This window comes from Lepisosteus oculatus, chromosome 3, assembly GCF_040954835.1.
Source record: "Lepisosteus oculatus isolate fLepOcu1 chromosome 3, fLepOcu1.hap2, whole genome shotgun sequence".
Lineage (NCBI taxonomy): Eukaryota > Metazoa > Chordata > Actinopteri > Semionotiformes > Lepisosteidae > Lepisosteus > Lepisosteus oculatus.
In genome coordinates, this window is record NC_090698.1 from 59,942,074 (window position 1) to 59,962,729 (window position 20,656).

Genomic DNA, 20,656 nt, shown 5'->3' on the forward strand with positions numbered 1-20,656 from the left:
CTGGGTTCAATTCCAGTCCTGGGTTGTTATCAACATGGAGTTTGTATGCTATCCCTGTGTTCCTATGGGTTTCCTCCAGGTGCTCTGTTTTCCTTCCTCAGTGTAAAGACGTACTAGTAAGTTATTTGGGTTCTGGGAAAATTGGCCCTGGTGTGTCTGTGTGCCCGGTGTCCAGGGTATATCTTGCTTTGTGCCCATTGCTTCCAAGAATGGGCTCTGCCATGATCCTGTGTTGAATAGAACAGTTTGAAGATAATTGTATGTTTTTAAAAGTGCATAGCCTGGCCTTTTCCTGCAACAGTAGAACAATTATTCTTCACTATCATATATGTACTATAGCATCATTTTGTTTGATACCAAAGGTGCAAGATTTGAACCTTGAACTCCTCAGTGGAAATGCAATAAATGCCTGGCTGTTACAGTTACATAAATGGCTGAAAAATAATATCTAAAATACTGTTGATGCACTATTTCAAAATAAATATAAAGAACTGTGGTGTCACATTAATATAGTCAACTGGCACACCCTATATGCTTCTGTGCATTCCTGAGTATAACCCTAGTCGGTCATATTTCTCCTGTTTAATTTAGAAGTTTAATTTCACCTCTAAGATTTTTTTTATTTATAAGTGGATTGTAAGTTAGAGTTGTGAGCATTGATTTAGTTGCACAGTGGGAGTAAGGTTCCGTGGGAATTCGCAATAACCTGTAAGGAACAATTCTGATTTGTTCTTGGCAAATTGATCATTAGCAAATATTATAAGATTTGCTGCATTCCAACCAGCAAACCAGGAAAAATGTGAATTCTGCATGTGAAGGTCTGTCTTGATGAAGACCTTGTTTTGGCTAGAGAATATCTTAATTTAGGTTTTAACAATGCTATTTAGTTAGTAATCAATATAGATAAATGTAAGGTTCTACATATTTGTACCGTAACATTCAATCTAAACAAACAAATGTTTTAATTTGATGATATGTGCTGTGTACTATATGTGCGTATTGTATTTTTGAAGGTAAAAAGAAGCTTTGACCAGAATTAAAGCACTGCTTTAACTAGACAAAACAGGCAGCTGGATAAATCATTTATGGGTTTCAGTCCAACATATTCAGAGAAAATGAGTGATTAGAACAGCATAGACAACACTGCCAAAGACTTCTGGGTCAAGCTACTTAGTACCACAGGTTTTTATCTGGAACTGTGTCATTGACTGCAGTTCTCAGCAGTGACTTCTCAATTCATGCCAACTAAACAGATGTCTGCATTGAACCTCGTTGATATAAGGTCAAAGACATATTCTCATTTCAGTTTCTGAATGACACTGACATTTCCCATGATTGTTCACGTATCATAATTAAGCCATTGAACTGACATCCTATGAATGAGTGTATACTGACTGGAAAGTGGATTTCTTTTGTCTCCCTGAAACGTAGCACCCACCGAATGCCTATTTGTTATTGAATGAGGTTATTCCCACTGGATATGGTTACATTGAAAAATCAGTGTGCGGTGTTATATTCTTTGAATGCTTGGTTTTTAGCATTTAAGTATCTCAGCCTCTGTTGGTAGATCCTCTAACCCTCTCCTAGGTTTCTATCTGAGCTTCCAGAGCTACTACCTCCCAACCTATCGTATATAGCCATTTTATTTCTTTATGATTTAAATATAAAATATGGATTCTCATTACTGCTTTGCCCCAGCTGATTTCCTAGTTACTAATGATTGTATTTGTTTTCTTCTACATCTGAGCTCCCCAAAGGATAAGCATGGCATATGTTAGACTTCATCAGTTCCTGTTGGTTTGACATTTCCAACCTTCAATCATTTATCCTGGAGCTGTCTGGCCTCAAGGCTCTTACTGTGTGTACGGTAGCACTACTATGAATAGAATATGGACTATGACGTTCTCTAGATTTAAATGTGATCAATTCAGCTAGTTTGTGGTGGGGGGGGAGGATCACAAAAACTCTTAATGTATTTCCGACTGGTTGTTTGAAGATTCTGATGTTCTTTAGAATTACACCCTAAAACAAAACAGTATCAACTCTATATTCCATAAACCTGATTCATTTGTTTGTCCTCCCCCCTGTACGTAAGTGAACTTGAATATTGGCGAGGGAAGACGGGACTGTCCATCTATAGTTCAGTGTACAACATCAGCGGGCCAATATGGATGTGCTTAAGGCAGTTACATGTTGATCCTCCTTTCAGTTTGCATTTATTATAAGCAGTCACAGTAGTCCTACAATCCTTTTCTCCAATATCAATAAAATGTTTAGCCATTAGGTCTTTTTTTTCCTTCCTCTGCTGAACAAAATAACACTTTCAATTATTTTGCTACCAAATGCATAATATTGTTTTGCACCACAGGGTTGTTGAGGATACCTATATGAATAAGTATTTAGCCGCTGAACTGTCTGTTTACCACTCCATTCAATTGAAAGTCAGTTTCTAGTCTTGCAAGCACATGAAAAGTGGAAGTAGTAGTACAGTAGACTGCATTTATTAAACCTAAACCCTTGTTTGTGGTTGTACCACCCCTTGTGTAAAGTGCAAGTATGAATTGTACAATACAGTAATGAAATTGAAAGGCTAACAGGTGATTGGACGGTATAGAATGATCTGCCCACTCTCTACCTTAAACAATATCATTGTGTGAATGAGTGTCATCTTTAACAGGACAGGATTCCAGCACCTTTGGCCCTGTCCTTGAACGACAAACATACTAGGTAAAGAGATCTGATAAGACCAACCTTGAAGAGAAAATGGGTTATATCCTTTTATTTGTGAAAATATTTATATTATATAATTGTGGTCTGTGGTATCTGCCAGGCAAGATAAACCTTTTTTTCTTGTGTTATGATGTAAGTAATTGTTATAGGGAAAAGGTTCATTTTGATTAATCACCAGTTGAGAGAGCAGTTTTGTCTTGACTACGGCCTTTTATTTTATAGAAACGACTTGACCTTTCTTATGCCAAATTTGTGTTTCTTATGGATGCGGTTTAGATCTGTTTATCACTGAAAGTTTCGGGCTCCTCTGTACTCACACCTATTTAGTATTTGTATTACAGAAAATTGTGTTCTTTGTATAGAGATTATAGAGAGCTTGGAGTTTTGTGAAAAGCACTCCTAAATATATTTTGTTGAATATAACATTCTAAATATATTAAGAAAGTAAATAAGAGGGAACATAGTTAAAACCAAGATTTTGAATTTGTTTATGAATTATTTTTAAATAGCATAATTTTTCAGTGCTTTTTACTTGACAAGATTGTAATGTAGTGATGTGTAGTAATTGTAAGTTTTGTTTCAAGTAGAATTTCACATTCTTATATCATATCGGCAGAACCAAAGGCTAGTGAATTATTCAGTAGAGTTACATTTTTTCTGTTGAACAAAGAGGACAATGTTCAAAGGTTTTTTTTACTAGTCCAGTATCAGCTCCCGTGTCTACCTGTATTTCCAGAGTGGGGAAAAGGAAAAATATTTCTTCTTCCTCTTATATTGTCTTTTGGTCACCTCAAAACATTTCAGGATGTTAAGTCCTATATTTTAATATATACAAGTTGAACTTTAGACATGTAGCAAACAAACTTGATTCTGATTTTTGCTTGTCTTTTTAGAATGTAGATGAGTTCACTGCATGTTTTCATAATGAACTGAAAGATCATTAAACTTTGAATCCAAAAGAGACATCACAGGAATATAAAGCGTATGTGTGCATTGTGTTGAGTGTTTACATTTATATAAATGTTTAGATATTTCTGTGCAGTGATATTAATGTATTCTATATTTCAGTTCTTCAAGTATGGTGCATGACATTATTTATATATTAGCATTCTTTTTCAAACAAAAGAAGAAAGCAAAGAAAATAACTTTATGATAACTGCTGTTGCCTTTGATATTTACTTAATAGCTAGCTGTGGTTAGCAGTACGTTGTTAAAGGAATCTATTTTATAAAAGTTGTCCATTAAATGACAATCTAGTATGTGTGTTGCTAGATAAAAAAGGTAATTGTACAATTCTTGTACCCTCACTATATAAAGTGCCTTCACTGGTAAATATTTCTTAAAACAATTCCCAAGGTCGCATTTGCTAAACTGTTCTCATGATCCAGCTATGACTAGTCCTTTATCTTGTCATTGTATTCTGTTGAAATAAAACCGTTGATGTGAAAATGAGCTTTTTTCATAGAAAATCAGGAGCATTTTTAAGAAATATTTTTCCGGGCAGAAGTGCAAGGTAGTGAGAACTAGGCTTTTGCTGCTTTTTATTTTTATAGTACACTTTTTCTGTGACCTTATATCTCATTAAAAGTAATTACATATATTTAATATATCAAAAATATTTCAATTTAATAGCACAGCCTTAATGTTGCACACACTGGAATTATCCTATGTGTTTAGAATTATACGTTTGCCGTACACTAATATTCATAGGTGACAACAAATTTCCTTCTGTATTAATCCCATTCAAGCTCACATTTTCTTTAAAAAAGAAAAGACATTAGACAACATTTCTTTTTACATATTTTTCACTGAGAAAAATATTTTCACAGAAGAATTGTCTGAGAAATGCAAGACAATTGGTTAGGTTATGGGGTGCAGGCAGGATTGCTTTCGTGTTTTTTGATAGAATCATCTTTCATGGTACATATCTTTTGACCCTGGAAATTATGATTTTCGTTTATGAATCCATCTGGTTGTTGATTGACTGTTTATTTGTTCTGTCACAATAGCTCTAAGAGATCAAGCTGTCTTTGTGAAGATTAGATGTGTCTCCTGGTTGGGTTTTGATGATGTTGTATGGCTTGTTTGGATACTGGCAGAGAGCTTTCAGTGTTGTAATGAGAAAGCAGGGGATTATGGTGACACAGAATCCCTGGAAACACTCCACTAGAAAATTGGAGCTGTTCCAGAGAAATGGGCTTTTGAGTGTACATACTGCACGAGGAGTGACAATTAGAGGTTAATTCATCTGTGGCTTTGTTATCCCACTTTGCTAAACTAAGGTTTTGTGCAGAGCTCTGGAGATGGAAAATAACCAGAACTGATCATTAACACTTGCCCTGTATCTCTTCAGAAATAATGTAATACACCATATCATTTGCAGAAATTGGTGTTTATAGGAATTGGCACACATGTTAAAATTGCTCGATATCTAGTGCAGCTAGTTTTTGGTGTTAAATGAGCTACTTTTTAATGTTTTCATTACTACTTTGACTGATGTCATTCTATTTGGAAGCAGACTAACAGAACTGCAGCCAGTTTAAAAATTGAAGCCTTCTGTGGTTGAGAATCTGTAATGTATTGTATGTTTCCTATTCCCAGTAGTTTACATTGTAAAAAGATACAAAGCATTTTATTTTTATTATAAAGATTATATGACATAAATGGACAATAGCAATGTTTTTTTCTCTTTAGCATAATTTACAGCATTTCCCATTGCCTAAATTAGGAGGATTATGTGGGTTTTACTGAAATGATTTTACTCTAAATCCAATATTTCTTTATGCCAGCCACCTTATAAAATGCATAGGTCACCAAGTACATTGTTAGATAGTCCAACCTGTGATCAGGAGGCATTTTGGCAGTGATATTTTAGTAAAAGTTCCCTTTTGTTTCCCTTTCAGTCCATACAGCAACTTCTGCAATATTAATGTGTTTAAAAGTTTGGAGCTAAAAACAAAATAGTAAAAATAAAACCCCTAAAAATCTTAATTGGAAAAGTATTAAGCATTCACACTCTGTAGTAAACTTTGCCTCAGCCAGTTGCCTTTAGTATTTGCACAATATGAAGTGCAAATGAATTACACCTGTGTCTCATTAAAGTGTTAACCATTCAGATTGAACAGCTTTGTCTTTGTAAGGTTGAATATACCTGTCAATGTGAGTTCTCACTACTGGACATTGCTATATGAAGACAAAGGAGCTTCTCCAACAACTAAGGAAAAGAGATTTTGACAGACATAAGTCTGGTGAGGGATATAAAAATATTTTAAAAGCACAGAGTATTCAACGGAGTACTATTAAATCCATTATCAGAAAGTGAAGGACACAAAACTACTCAGAATCTTCAACAACCATGTCTTCCTCCGAAACTCACCAGTCAGGCATGCAGGACGTTGGTCAGAGAAGCAGCCAGGAGGCTGAAAACAACCCTCAGACACCTACAGTTTTTCATATCTGAGATGGGAGAACCTGAGTGGGTCAACAATAGCTCAGGTACTCTACAAATCTGGGCTGTAAGGTAGAGTGGCACGGAGGCAGCCATATTTGGAAAAATCTTACATGAACTCCTGTCTTGAAAAAGCAAAAAGGCATGTAGGAGCCTCTGAAACAATGTGGAAAACAGTTCTGTAGTCTGAGAAAAAAACTATTTGGCCTCAATGCCAAACGTTTGTGGGAAGAAGAGCACTGCTCATCATCACTCACAAAACACCATCTCCACATTGATGGTGGTGGCAGCATGATGTTGTGGAATTGTTTAATTAGCAGTTTCTATAGAAAAACATGGAACACTGCAAAGATCTGAAACTGGGATGAAGATTCATATTTCAACAGGACTATGAGTGCGAACACAAAGCCAAAGCAACCCTTGACTGGCTTAAAAAGAACTTGGAAGCCCTTGAGTGGCCCAATTAAAGTCCAGACTTAAGTCCCATAGTAAATCTGTGGCAGGAATTTAAGAGTGCTGTACACCACCACTCCCCCAGCAACCTGCAATAGCTGAAGCGATTTTACCTGGAAGAGTGGGTTAAAATTAAACTCACAAGATGTTGGTTACAACATACTGCAAAAGACCCGAGGCTGTAATTGCTGCAAAAGGAGGAGCAACTAAAGATTAAATTCTTAAGGCCTCATGGGGGTGAATACTTGTCCATGCTGCATTTTTCGGTCTTCCTTTTTCATTAAATGTTTCTTTTACGTTAAAAATGATTGTGAATGAGAATATTAAGCCTATTCTGTTATTTGTTTTTAAAAAAACCTGTTCAAATGTGTTTCTTTTTGAGGTTGTAACAGCAAAATGTGGTAGTAGTCCAGGGGAGGTCAATACTTTCTTCATGCACTGTATGTATAAAATGTACATTTTCCTTGCAAATTGCACCTAACATATCCTGCAGATTGGAGATTTCTCCCTTAAATGTGACAAATAATGTGAATTGTCCTTCAATATATGACGATAATAGAATATTGTTAATTCAGTAGTACAATAAAATGTCTTGAGCAGAAGAATTGCACATACTTGAGAGCACTGAAACTACAGCACTCTTATATGAAAAATACACAACAGAACAGCTAGCTGGGTGTAGAGGGAGGCAAGACAACAGCACAGAGTAAAGAGCTGGTGGAGAAGTTGCACGCTTTTTAAATGATTACACAGACAGAAATGTGCGTGAGCAAAGGTTTCACAGGATTGGGAAGACTGGTACCCAATATGGAAACTGTATGAGTGAATTCTACAGATGATAAACCTGCAGTTGAAAAGAGAACCCTGTATTGTATAGACGTGAGTTTGACTTCTGAATTGGTATTGTTCGGTTACTTCAGATTCCCTATTCAAAGTGTTCGGCAAAGTGTCGAAACTTGCACTTTAAGATAAAGCTCTTGAAAATCTGAAGTGCTTTATTACACTATGTAAAGTAACAAAGCATATGATAAGCAAGTTTCATAATATGATGTTTAGGATTTTCAAAGAGTAAATTTTATAATTTCTTTTTAATAATGTTCTGTTACCTTTGCACTGTTTGTATTCTCTTAAACATGGAGAAATGTAAAAATGTAAGCAGAGGATAAACAACAATATGGGGATAAACAACAAAGGTGGGGTATGGTGTTGACTATGTTAGTCAAACATTTATAAGCTCCTTCTGCCAGTGAGAAATTATACAAGACAAGTGGTCAATTATACACCAGATTCTGGCAGCAAAACATGCAGTCCATAAGATTGCACTGAATATATCCCTCAAAGTTTGTGATGAGCAATATTATGTATAATCCGTACATGACTGTGAAATCCGAGTTGAATTGCTAAAACTGATGAATTAGGTATGGTGAAGATTGTAACATGAAAGCAAGCTCTAGTAGGCACCTGAGGAAGTCAGATTGTTGTTGTAGAATCACCCTGGATGATACTTCCACAGCCATAGCCTGGACTTTCCATTATTAAGGACCTATTGTGATTATGTAAGACTTGTAATGTTTGTGACATTTTATTATTAGTGTGCTGCCAGCATTGGAATGGAATTTTATGATACAGACCAAGAGATACCAAGTTCAATAACACATCGTGTACAGAGTTGTCAGTGTCACATAGTAATTAGGTATGAGGTTAGAGTCCTAACCTCAGTCACCAGGCTTTCGAACTGAATCAGAAAATTAAGAGGAGGATGCAGAAAACAACGTTTGCCTAAAAAAAAGCTGCATTTTTTAGGAGTACCAGAATAGTATTCTTTCACCTTCATCCATCATTATCAAATTGCATTTGACAGCATTACATTTCAAGGTTGTTTTTTAAGCTTGTACATAAAGTGTGAATAGCTGTTGTGTATTTTACCTGTAGTACAAGTTCTTGTGTAGTATATGAAAAAAGTAACATGTCAGGTTTTATTCTGTCCTTGACGTATAGCTTACAGAGTTTTTCTAAACAATTTCTAGCAATTGAGGATGTAGCCTTGGATTTCTGTACATTAAGGTATTTCCACATTTCTTTGCACAGCAGTGTAAAACAACTATAAAAGCCATTCAGTGTTAGATGAATGTACAGTAGGAATACATCACTTATAAAGTGTCTTAAAAAAAACAACAACATCAGTATATAAACAGATCTTTTATAATGTGGGCACTGTACTGGTACCCAGGAGAAAAGATAAGAGTCACTTCTCCTTCAGTTAGGTCTGTATGGGGAGGGTATGAGATTGTGTCTTCGCTTGGGGAAAGGCGTATCCAAACATGCTGTAACATGACTTCCTCTATTACAGTGTACAGAACAAGTAGTTTATTTATAACTAGCAATTTAATAGCATGACATATCTGCCTGGAGAAATAATGGCTTAGGAAGAGGTTCTTTGAGAGGCGCAGTAGCATGAAGGGCATTTTTTCTCATCAGTGGTTTAATATGCATAAACCATTTTGTTTGGCATTCAGAACATTCTGGTTTAGATTGTCCACATGAATAGACATGGTGATATATTGTGTACATATATCTAAAATATGGTAAATCTAAAATATCAAAATAAGTATACCAGCCATGTTCTTGTGATTAAGGTAGATTAGTGTCTCAGTTTGGATTTGAGAATATATAAGTGGTGATGTTGAGTTGGGAGGTGTGTTTGTGTACTACCTTAACTATACCCTGATTGAAGACAGCATTACCCAGGGTAACTGATAGAAAATTGTTTGTAGCGAGCTTGTTTAGGTAGGAAAAGTTCCGTCTTGCCCTAAAGCCACAGGTTGATAAGCATTCAGAAGACTGTATAAACAAGGGAGAGCACACCTGCTGTGCTACTTCTCTCCTTTAAGAAAGGACTGACCCTCCAGGACAACTTCAAGGCAGATTTAAGCAGGCTTAAGGCTTGATTAGAATTACTGTTGGAAATGGTCTTTTAACCCTTCCAGCTATGTCATGATAAGCATGATGCTGTTCTTTGAACCGTATGTTCAAAACAGTGGTGCCAAGCACGTTAACTAACCCACATTACATTTTCCCCCCCTCAACAGCAACAACAAACCATCTACCCCGCAATGGTTAGTACAGCGCTGAGCTTCATGCAGCCTCAGCCGAGGTCAAGCACTCCATTTCTAGCTTCTCAAGGGCTTTCTCTATGTGTTGCCAATGTACTGGTAAAACAGACTTTAAACTCTTGTCAGCACAGTTACTGGTGCATGCATCACAGCCCCACTCAAATAAACCTGTCACAACACAGACTCGGCAGCTAGAGAAGAGTACAAGGGCAGGCCTCTAGCTTTTCATTCGAGCAGCACTAAACGTGCGCAGAGTGCCCAATTATTTCAGCATTATTGAGCAAGCCTACAGGAGGACCCAAGCCTCGCTACATTAGATTTTCTTTAGTAATTTGCTCAAGTACCGCTGAGGACACTTAAAGGGCTTAAAATGGTGGCTGCAACCAGCTTCCTTTCTGGGTTATTAATTCAGTTTTTTTCCCCTTCTCTCTCTCTCACTCACTTTCTTTTTCTCGGTCTGTGAAATTAACTCACGCTGTATGCTGTGCTGTGGTGCTGAAAATATATTTGGCCCCAACTTTTGGTTTATCGAAGGTTTATCTATCTTTTTTTGCCCAAAACCGCTTACAAAAGGCATTTTGTGTCTATGCCCTTTTGAGGTAGTTTTTTTCTGGCTTTTGTTCTCTTTGAAATCATACACCAGGATGTATCAGGGAGTACAGCATACTGTCAAAACATCTTTTTTTCACCTTAGAAATATCGCAAGACTACGCCCTATGCTGTCATTGACTGTGGCTGAAAAGCTGATCAACATATTTGTATTCTCTCGAATTGACTACTGCAATGCTCTACTCCCTGGGGTATCTAAATCTACTCTGAACAAGCTGCAGTATGTCCAAAATTCAGCAGCCAGAATCCTGACCAGGTCTAGTGCAAGTGTTCACATTACTCCTATCCTGGAGTCCTTGCACTGGCTTCCGGTCAAATTCCGCGTAGACTTTAAAATCCTCATGCTCGCCTATAAGGCTTTACATGGCTTGGCACCTCAATACCTGTCTAAACTTTTATCGCCCTACTCCCCACCTCGCAACCTCTGCTCTTCAAATTCTGCCCTCCTTACTGTCCCCCAAGCCCAGCTACATTGTATGGGCGACAGGACCTTCTCCTGCTATGCCCCCAAGCTCTGGAACTCTTTGCCCAAGGATATCAGAGAGTCACCTTCTCTAAACTCCTTCAAATCCAGACTCAAAACCTTCTTCTTCAGAAAAGCCTTTACTTAACTGGTTCCATTCTTCACCCCTCTGCTCTTCTTAATACCACCTTCCACGGTCTCCTCTATTGTTATTGTTGTAATTATAATTGTGTCCTATCTTGTGAAATCTTCTTATTTATTGTTGTAGTCTTCTTATTTATTGTTATTGTCATCCTGTAAAGCGCTTTGAGAAGCCACCTTTAAAGGCGCTATATAAAATAATGTTTATTATTATTATTATTATTATTATTATTATTATTATTATTATTATTATTATTATTTTACACACAACCATGTTTAAATACATGAAGTGGATAAGCAGAAAACAGTTACCAAATTATTTCTTCTACCCATGGGGATGTGAAATGTTTCTGACTTTTCTTTTTGCTTTCCCCTCACAATACATGCATGCTGTAACTATCAGTAATTATGGTGTTAATGATAGTGCTGAAGAGGCCTTGGTTCATGAGACCCAGTGTAGGATATTGCAGCTTGTATGCTGTTTGGATGTGTGAGCTCTTGCTGAATGGGTTGAATATCTGGGCCCTTTTTCTCACAGCAGCAGCAGCTTCAGGCTCAGCATCTGTCACATGGACACGGACTTCCAGTGCCTCTGACGCCTCATCCCACAGGCCTGCAGCCCCCCACCATTCCTCCTGTCGGCAGCAGCGCCGGCCTCCTGGCCCTGTCCAGTGCTCTGGGTGGCCACCCACAGTTGCCAATCAAGGATGAGAAGAAACACCATGACAACGATCACCAAAGAGGTAAGGAAATCCTCCAGTATGTCCTAGTGGTTTACAGTGCTGCCAGAACAACAAAAAACATGTAATAGGTTTATTCCATGCTGGAAAAAAAGAAGCAAGAAAACACAATGTTTCGGCCGTGGAGCCTTCTTTACCTCACACCTGAAGAAGACTCCACGACCAAAATGTTGTGTTTTCTTGCTTCTTTTTATCAGCATGGAATAAACTTGTTACTTGTTCCTTTGCAGCCTACAAAAGCTGACGCAGCTACCCATCTGAACTACAACAAGAAACATTGTCACTAGTACCATTGCGTTATGCAAGGATACATAATCCTCAGTCTCTGAAGACCTGGCTTAATCACTGTGAATGGGAGTGAAAACAGAAACCAAAATATTCTGATTAAAATTTGTGTTTTTCAGATTTTCATAGCTCTTGTTTTGCAGTATTTAGCATTTTAGCCAGGAAGTGTACAGTGGAAATCTTAGATGGGTTTCAGCACTTTATATGTATTGTCATTTCCAGTTATCCAGAATGACTGCCATTTATTGTGAAAGAAGGCTGTTAGTGCACATTAAATTGAATTGTGATAGAATTAACATGCTTTGTTGTGATTGCTAATTACTTGTCCCTTTGTTGGAAACCTGGGAGTGCGGTACCATGAAGGGCAAACCACGCAGTTATAACTAGTAGAATATACTTAATTATATAATGTTTACAGTTTTATTCCTGTGTTCTTATTTGAAAATTTAACACTAACAGCAACTAGTTCACACACAAAAGACCACCACTTTCAATTAAGTCATCCATAGTACAGAAAAAATCACCATCGTCAAATTACGCTTGGCAAATACTCAGGAGGAACAGATACCCTTTTCCACCCTAGTTTTATTACTTGTGATTTCTTTCTTTCAGCAATTTATATAATTATGTTTGAATGCTGCTTTCATCTGGTTTTGTTACTGAGAAATTAGATAAAATTGAGTAAAATCAGCCATTGGTAATAAAAAAAATTAAGTAAGAAATAGAGGAAAATGTAAGTTTTAAATTGTAATTCAGAAAAACCCTGCAAAGAAATTAACAAATAGCTAAGTGTTCTTTGTGTCCAGCAGCCTTAAAGAGTAGGATAGTCTTTTCATTGTTGTACTTTACTGTTTCTGTTTAGAAATGGAAAATCTACAGTATTTTTTAGCACTTCTAGCTTAATGCTTTTCTTGGTCTTGTGAATTATAATTTATTAATTTCACTTATATTTGCTATGTGAATTCTTTACTTGACAAAGTCCATAATTATTCATATAACACTTTACCAATGCACTGAAATAATCTGTTTCTAATTTGCTTATTCAGTGTATCTTCCAAGCAAAAAGCTATGTGAATTATTTTCAAAATGGTGTTTTATTGGGCTGAACGGTTAATGGCCATAGAAAATAATTGTGAAAACACAACTAAAAATCAGGCATGTTGCATACAGTACAGTATGATCTAACCAAAAAGTCCAGATAATGTTTGCTGCTACTTTAAACTGGTTTAATTCCTCACACAATACTATTTAAATGTTCTAATTATAAGCATTTTTAATTGATTTATTTGATACATTTTGTGAGAATTTTACACAATACAAACATATTTTGTAGGGAATTTTATGTCAAAACAGTCGCTATCACTGTAAATTTGTTTTCCATTTATGTTTTTGTAAATCATATAGCATCGTAATGACACACATGAAGTAGGTGAAAATTATTGCATTAAAATTGTGAGAATATGTGAAAGAACGTATTTGCTTTGTATTTTTTCTCCCAGCTTAAAATCTAATGTTTGTTTTTTCTTTCAAAACCTGCTGCATTTTATACCACAAAAACAGATAGAGATTCAGTGAAGGTAAGTGTAGATTTCTTGTGTTTTTAAATGTTTGATGAATTATTGGATTAATGTGTTTATTTGGTTAAAAATAAAGATTGTTGTATAAAAGAACCAAGAGACCCCATATTTATGCAGGTTAACTTCTAAAGTGCATCATTAGAGATGTTAATTTTTTTCAGAAATATTAGATTTTAGTCATTTGTTTTCATTCAGTTCATATTGATTCAGTAATAACAAACATTACTTTAACAATTAAATTATTGAGAATTATGATGTTGTAACTTGTTTAGAATTAAACAAAGTTGTGTCAATGCAGGGTTCTTCAAGTAGCAATTAGGATCTGAGTGCAGTGGAGTTCAGTTTCTTCCTCCTTACCTTACAGGTTTTTATGTATGTAGAGATACACTTAACATGGTTATTAGCCTAGATTTTTGCATCAGACTGTTAGAGGTTTAAAAGTGAAAAAAGTGTGGATTTTTTTGCTTTACGTGGATTTTTGAGAATTTCCGCATGTTGAAAAATAGAGCACATTTTCACAGTTAATTGTTTCTAACATTGAATTGCAAGTAGCTGCCAGGCTATTTCACTAGCAGTGATAGAACTTTGTCATTTCAATACCGCATGGTGTTAAAATGGTCTTTCTCCATCACTGATTTGGCAGAGGAGCAAAGTGATTAAATTCAAATGGCTGGCTATTACACTAGCAATTTAAGTTGGCATGGCCTTTAAAACTGTATACAAAAGACTCAAATTACAAAGAGTAAATTAAGCAGGGGTAATAGATTTCTTTGCTAAAATCGTTTTTTGTTTCCATCTTTGGAGAGTTGAAACAAAATACTATTGTACTTTAATCCGAAAGTGTACAGTACTATATAGTGTTCTAAATACATATGTGATAGGAAACTGTGTACAATTCCGTGACACAGGTGTCCAAACTATGATTGTGAATGGCGAGACTGTGCTGTGTTGAAGTGTTTAGCTGCGTAAGGCGGTTCAGAAAGACATTCCCCAATGATATTTACTTCAACCTGTTGCATGTGTTCAGAGATTGAAATTTCCTTGGTAAAATTAATGATTGACTACATAAGCCCCTAGGTGTTGAACTGTGCATTTTGAGTATTAACTGTATTTAAATGCGTTCCAGGGAATCACTGGTGCTTGGAATTCAACACCACTTGTCTCTGGTGAAATTTTGCTGTTCAGATTTACCCTCTGGATGAGCTGAATTAGTGATAAGGCAGGCTTATTAGTTCTGCTTTGTTATATCATTTAAGACAATTCCTGTAAACCGTGACATTTCCTTGCTGTGCTGACTTTTTAAAACATCAGAGTAATTTATTTTAGCACTAAGGGAACACTGCCAGGCTATCAAGGTAAAATAGTTTGCTAATTTCTTTAAATGTTCTCCTTGCTGCCCGGAGCAGCAGTTTGTCGCTTGTACTATTGATCGGTTGCCCCTTTAGTCCCTGTGCGCGAAGAGAGGCTCTTTATGATTGTCTGCTATAAAGCTTGCAGTGATGCTTAACAGCTAGAGAGTGCCACTTGCTTGCAGCCACTGTCGGCATTGAGTTTGAAGTGATTTATTCCTGCAGGTTAATGCTCCTTACCATTTAGCAGGTAATGATTATGACACAAAATTCTTACTTGTATTTAATTTTCTCCTCCTCCCTTGCCTTGTCTATATGCCAACAAGTAGTGCTTATGTGAAATAAAGAGCTGGTTTTTGATCCTCCACTAAGGAAAATTTACGTGACTTCTTTCCTGAATGTATTTATTGTTTCCTTTTTCACCCTCTAAAAGCTTCTAATATCTGGGGAAACATCCAAAACCTCTCTGGCTGATTGTTTTTGCGTTTATCCTGCATTGTAGGTAATGTTTTATTGACAGAAGAGATTTCCCCAGTCTCCTGTTGTTTAATTGTAGTAAATACTGTAGTGGGTTTGAAGATCTCTCTTCATGTGAATCATGAGACAGAATAGGGTGTGTAATGGTGACATATGTCTGGTCTTTATGTACCAGTAAGTCTGTAGGTCTGTCTGTGCTGCAGTTAGAGGGTAGGGAAATGTGAGGGAGCCAACATTTTAGTGTGCTGCAAAATGGAGTAAGTTTGTGATTGAGGTTTTTCTATAATTGGAGATGGAATACAATTATTAAGATATAAAAGGAGTGAATAAAACTTTTTTTTTTCTTTTCTTTATTGAGCACTTTAAAGATTTTATTTGATTTCTTCGGTGTCATTTAAAGTCTTATGCATGTAACTTTTTATCTTCTTTGAAGTAAACAAACTGATGAAGAACTTATTCTATACAATGTTACAAATGTTTTATCTCCTAAATGTCAAAATTGAAAGCATGTTTTTCTGAAGTACATTGATGTAAACAATTTTACAGTATTTTAAAAAATCAATCAAAGTTTATTTATCATTAAATGCAGGTGCAGGACATGCACGTCTGTAGTTCCAGGGTTCTTCACAGCAGTTTATATCTGTTCTGTGATGTAATTTTGTTCCATGTTTTACTTGATGTCTTCTTTGTTGTCTTTGTTAATTGTAATGAAATATTCAACTTGGTAGTCAAAGAATACACGAATAATGGTCATGTGAATGCTCAAATTGGAACAGTGTAATTAGTGGAGTACCTCATGGATCTGTTATAGGATCAAAGCTCTTCTCAGTTTGTATCCTTATAAATCAGAGGTTCCTAAACCTGGTAGTGGTGGTATACACTAGCTGGTTTTAATTTCAGCTGATCTGCTCAGTTAGAGGTTATATATTACATATAAATCACAAATGTTAAACGTCTACCCTTAACATGCTTATGAAAGTAATGGTTTTGACCAGAAAGAGTGTGTATTACCAGGGCCATGGCTGGAACCCCTCAGCTAGATTCTGGTGAAGTTGGTAAATTAGTCAAATTCACAGATTACATTAGAAAAGGAGGACAATCAAACTTTGTAGAAGCAGCAATGAAATTCCAGATGATGTAGATAAAACTGAAGACTTGAATTAACAATATTATGTTTGTGCTACTGCAGAGAACTACATGCAGGCAACACATTATACTAATAATATAAAAATATACAAAAATATAATCTATAAATATAAGACTGGAAACACTGAGTTTGAAGAAGCTGATAGTGAAAAAGGCTTGAGTTAATTCATCATGTTCCTCCTCTTGACAGTGTTTGGAAATATTGTATAATTTAAATGAGGGGATGTTATGATAACATTGCACAGTGCATTAGTATGATCTCATTTAGAATACTGTGTGAAGTTTTGTAATAGTGTTACAAAACATATTTCTGCTTTGGAATCAGTATGAAGAAGGGTGACTAGATACATTTCTAGTCTTAAAACAGTCGTATACTGACATTGCAAAAGCAAATGAGTCTTTTTATTTTAGAGCAGCACGGTGGTGCAGTGATTAGTATTGCTGCCTTGCAGCACTGGCTTCCTAGGTTCAGTTTTGAACATGGGATGCTATCTGGATAGAGTTTGTTTTTTCTTTCCAAGTTGGTCAGTTTTCTGGTTTCCTCCCAGAGTTAAGACATCCTGGTAGGTGAAATGGCTTCTGGGAAAACTGTCCCTGGTGTGAGAGTCTGCACCCTGACATCCCTTGCAGAGTATATCCTGCCTTGTGCCTGTTGCTTGCTGGGATAGGCTCTGGCTCCCCTTTGGCCCTGAATTGGATGACGTGGTTAGGAAATGGATGGATAAGACTATAAGGGGTACAATGATACATTGATACATTAAGGACCCCTTTTTGAAGAATATAATGGTGAATATTGGAGTGTTCAAAATCCTCAAAGGCATTGACAAGAGTTTTTCAAACTTAGCAACTAAACGTGAACCAAAAGACAAAAGAGGAAGGTGCATTCAAAACTGAGAATAGGGGGCACTTTTAGGGGAGAATAAGGGGGCAGAATTATTTTTGGGAAGTCTGGAAGAAGCTACACAGCCATCTTGTGTATACTCATACTCTGGCTTCTTTTACAAAATTGCTAGATGAGATCCAGTGATCAACAAACAAGAAGAGTCAGTCTTTCTAACCCATTTAGTTTTTGTAGTTTATTGATCTTAGGATGTCATTCATCTGTTTCTTGAAAGAAAACTGGGTATCAGCATCAACAACATGGCTTTTACATAATCCTAAAACCCTTTCCCTCCCTTTGTAACCTTTTTTTATTGTCTTATGTTATTATATCACTTTTGATTCTAACTATTTCCACGACAGGAAATCTTTTAAGCAGATTGCCAAGAAATAAAAAAGGCCTGTAGTTTTTTTATTCTTCTGATGTGCACATTGTCCACTGACAAATCTTTAGCTCAACTCTTGGAACATTGTTATTTTCTCTTAACTCTCTGAATATCTGGATATATATATATATATTTCTGCTGGATTAACAAGTTAACGTATCAAAGGTTTTAGCATGAACTAGACCATCACATAAACCATTTAATTCATGATTGTCCTTGTAATTCTAAGAATGTTGAAAGGAATTATGTGATAGTGTAGACAGAAGTAAAGGACGCTTAAAAAAACTCTGCAGGTATGGAGATGTCAGTGTCAAACCCTTGAAAAATTGTAAAAAATCATTAGGGTCAAACATACTGTGGAGTATGAGAAAATCTGGCATAATGTTTTGTAATGATCTGTACTGAGGCAGTAGAAACCCTTTTCTCCAATGCAGTCTACAGTGCCAGGATTTGAAGACAGACAGAGACTCCCTTCTAATATATTCCTACCTTCAAGGAAAACCCTACAGAAAGACACCTGTATTAATAATTTCACCTTGGGGAGGCCACTGTACAGCACTACAATTCCTGGGAGAGTTATGATTGCGGTAGAACCAGTTTCTCCAATCTGTTTCATAAGGCTTCTACTTTTGTCCTGTGGAGTAGATGTAAGTAATGAATACTTGGTGTAAAAATGGCAGCCTAGCAGATTTGATCTGTTCCTCAGCCTGGGTGCCGGGCATGATTCCTTTGTCTTACTGCATGAGAAAATTCTTCTGATTGCTGGAAAGGGACTTAAAAAATGTACCTTGGCAAATGTGAAATGTGTATTTCAGAATTCATAATGGAATCAATTAAAGATGCATTCAGACACACAAAGATCCAAATTTCAAGAAACAGAAGACTGACGAATGAGCCTTAGCATTGGTGTTTAGAATTTGTGGGCCAAAACTATTGCAATACAGCTGTATTTTTCAAAATGCATTGCAGCCCAATGATAGGCTTAAAGGGCAAAATTTTGACCTGTGACATTTCTGAAGTGAAAGATTTATACCTTCAACATTTATCAAGTGGGCATGTGTTATTCATGAAATGGTTGAAAAATCTAAACCAGAGGGAGAAAAAGTTGCTAGCACATAATTATCAAGTGATAAATTAACAGAATCTGTGAACGTGCAGGTCATTATTTACATTTAACAGGTAGGATACATTTGTAGATGTTAAAAATAGAGGAGGCCACGATAAGCATGGTAAATTATCACAGGTTGCTGACGAAAATAAACATTGTTTTATTAAAGGTCTCTGTTCCAGTAGATGCACTACAGCAATTATTTATATATTAATTGATCTTCGCCTCTGGCCAAATGAATTCAGGGATCCTAACAGGTACCTTAATTCTAGAAAATGTGTTCTAATTGTTTGTTTGTGGAACATATGAATAAATATCTTGGGGACATAGGCAGTCCTCAGGTGGTGAATATGAACAGATTAGTGATATGATTGGGTATGACATTCTTATTTGTTACAATCTAATCACGAAACTGTCCGGTGAAGCAGAACTAATAATAATTAGCAAGGCACTGTGTGCTGTATGAGCCTATCACTTCTAGTTGTGTAGTCTTTCTAGTCTACCATTGTGTTGTAAACTGTTTTTTCTTCTAGCTCTTCACTTTAAAGGCTATTGAATAAATGTCTTGCATTCTTACCATTATTCGTACCTTTTAAATATGGAGCCCTTGAAATGTGCTATTTCAATACTTTAAAAAAACTGTGACCCATTTAACAATGGTGTATTTGGCAAAAGTGCACACACCACTGTTATTTATTTATTATTGTTGGGATTGTTATGAATTCAGTATTTTTCTGCCCTCATAGTAATAACTGAGTGACAGAAGTGTGTGTGGGGGGGCATTTTCCAATGGCAATTAACCCATTACTATGGCTACTACTGCTGTGCCTGAGAAGCTTATAGCGTATCCCCATGACAGCTCCTGCAGGATTGCTTGGCGTGGTTTGCTAATACCGATGAGATGTATAAGCCTCAGCACATTTTAAGAGCGCATAATTAAACCTCAGGCAGTAGATACTGGGTTCAATGTGAATGGTTTGGTTTTCCAATCTTGGAAGCATATTTTGCATAATTAAGTCCTGTACACCTCTGCATTTTGACTCATTAGCTCTTGTTTAAGCTTAATACATCGATACATTGTTAAGGCTTAAAGGTCATTTAAATTCAAAATGGAAATGTCTTTTTATGATATCCGTCAAACTTTAAAAACTATCCAGACTGTCAAAATATCAGAATCTTAAGTACAAGGCTTTTATCATTGGAAAAAGGGTGTTTTGTGGTGCTTTATGGTAAAAAATGATGTAGGACTGACTAATGTGATTTAAAGAGTATGAAACATGCTTCAATTTATCTTGTTGTTGTGGGGAATCAGAATTTGATAGCAGTAGACTAAAATCTAGAGGGAACACAGTGATGGACTAAGTTTTCATTGCCACATTTTTCCCAATTGCAAAATAGGGACTTAAATCCATAATCCCCTTTCCTCCAGCAGTTATGATCATGTTTGAATAAAGGAGGACTTTTGAAATTTACAGTTGTTCTTGATAAATTCATTGATACCTTATATATATGTGTGCAACAAGATTGTTCTTAGGTTTTTTGTGTTTTTTCCACACTGTTCTTTATCTTTATTTCACACACGCAAATTAGTATAACGTTTCTGGATTTCGTCTTAAAGGTGCTAACCAAGTTTAACCTGTTTCTGTTTGTAGCATGGATGCCTCAGCAGCTTGTGCTTGATGTTTGAGTTTTTTAAAGAGGCAGTTTGGAGCAAGGAAATGCAAAACTTACATATGTATCTTGGAAACAACC

General features: G+C 36.2%; 1 protein-coding gene across 4 annotated transcripts in view; it reads left to right on the forward strand.

The window, feature by feature from the left end:
- Positions 1 to 20,656, forward strand: part of LOC102686925 (transducin-like enhancer protein 4) — an 84,021-nt gene that overhangs the window by 22,107 nt on the left and 41,258 nt on the right. For 3 of the 4 annotated variants that reach the window (XM_015368097.2, XM_006626887.3, XM_015368104.2), the window contains 2 exons: positions 11,496 to 11,700; positions 13,543 to 13,559. In XM_015368097.2, coding sequence (XP_015223583.1) covers positions 11,496 to 11,700; positions 13,543 to 13,559 — 222 coding nt within the window. The remainder of the gene's footprint in view (positions 1 to 11,495; positions 11,701 to 13,542; positions 13,560 to 20,656) is intronic. The other variant, XM_006626885.3, reaches the window with a different exon arrangement.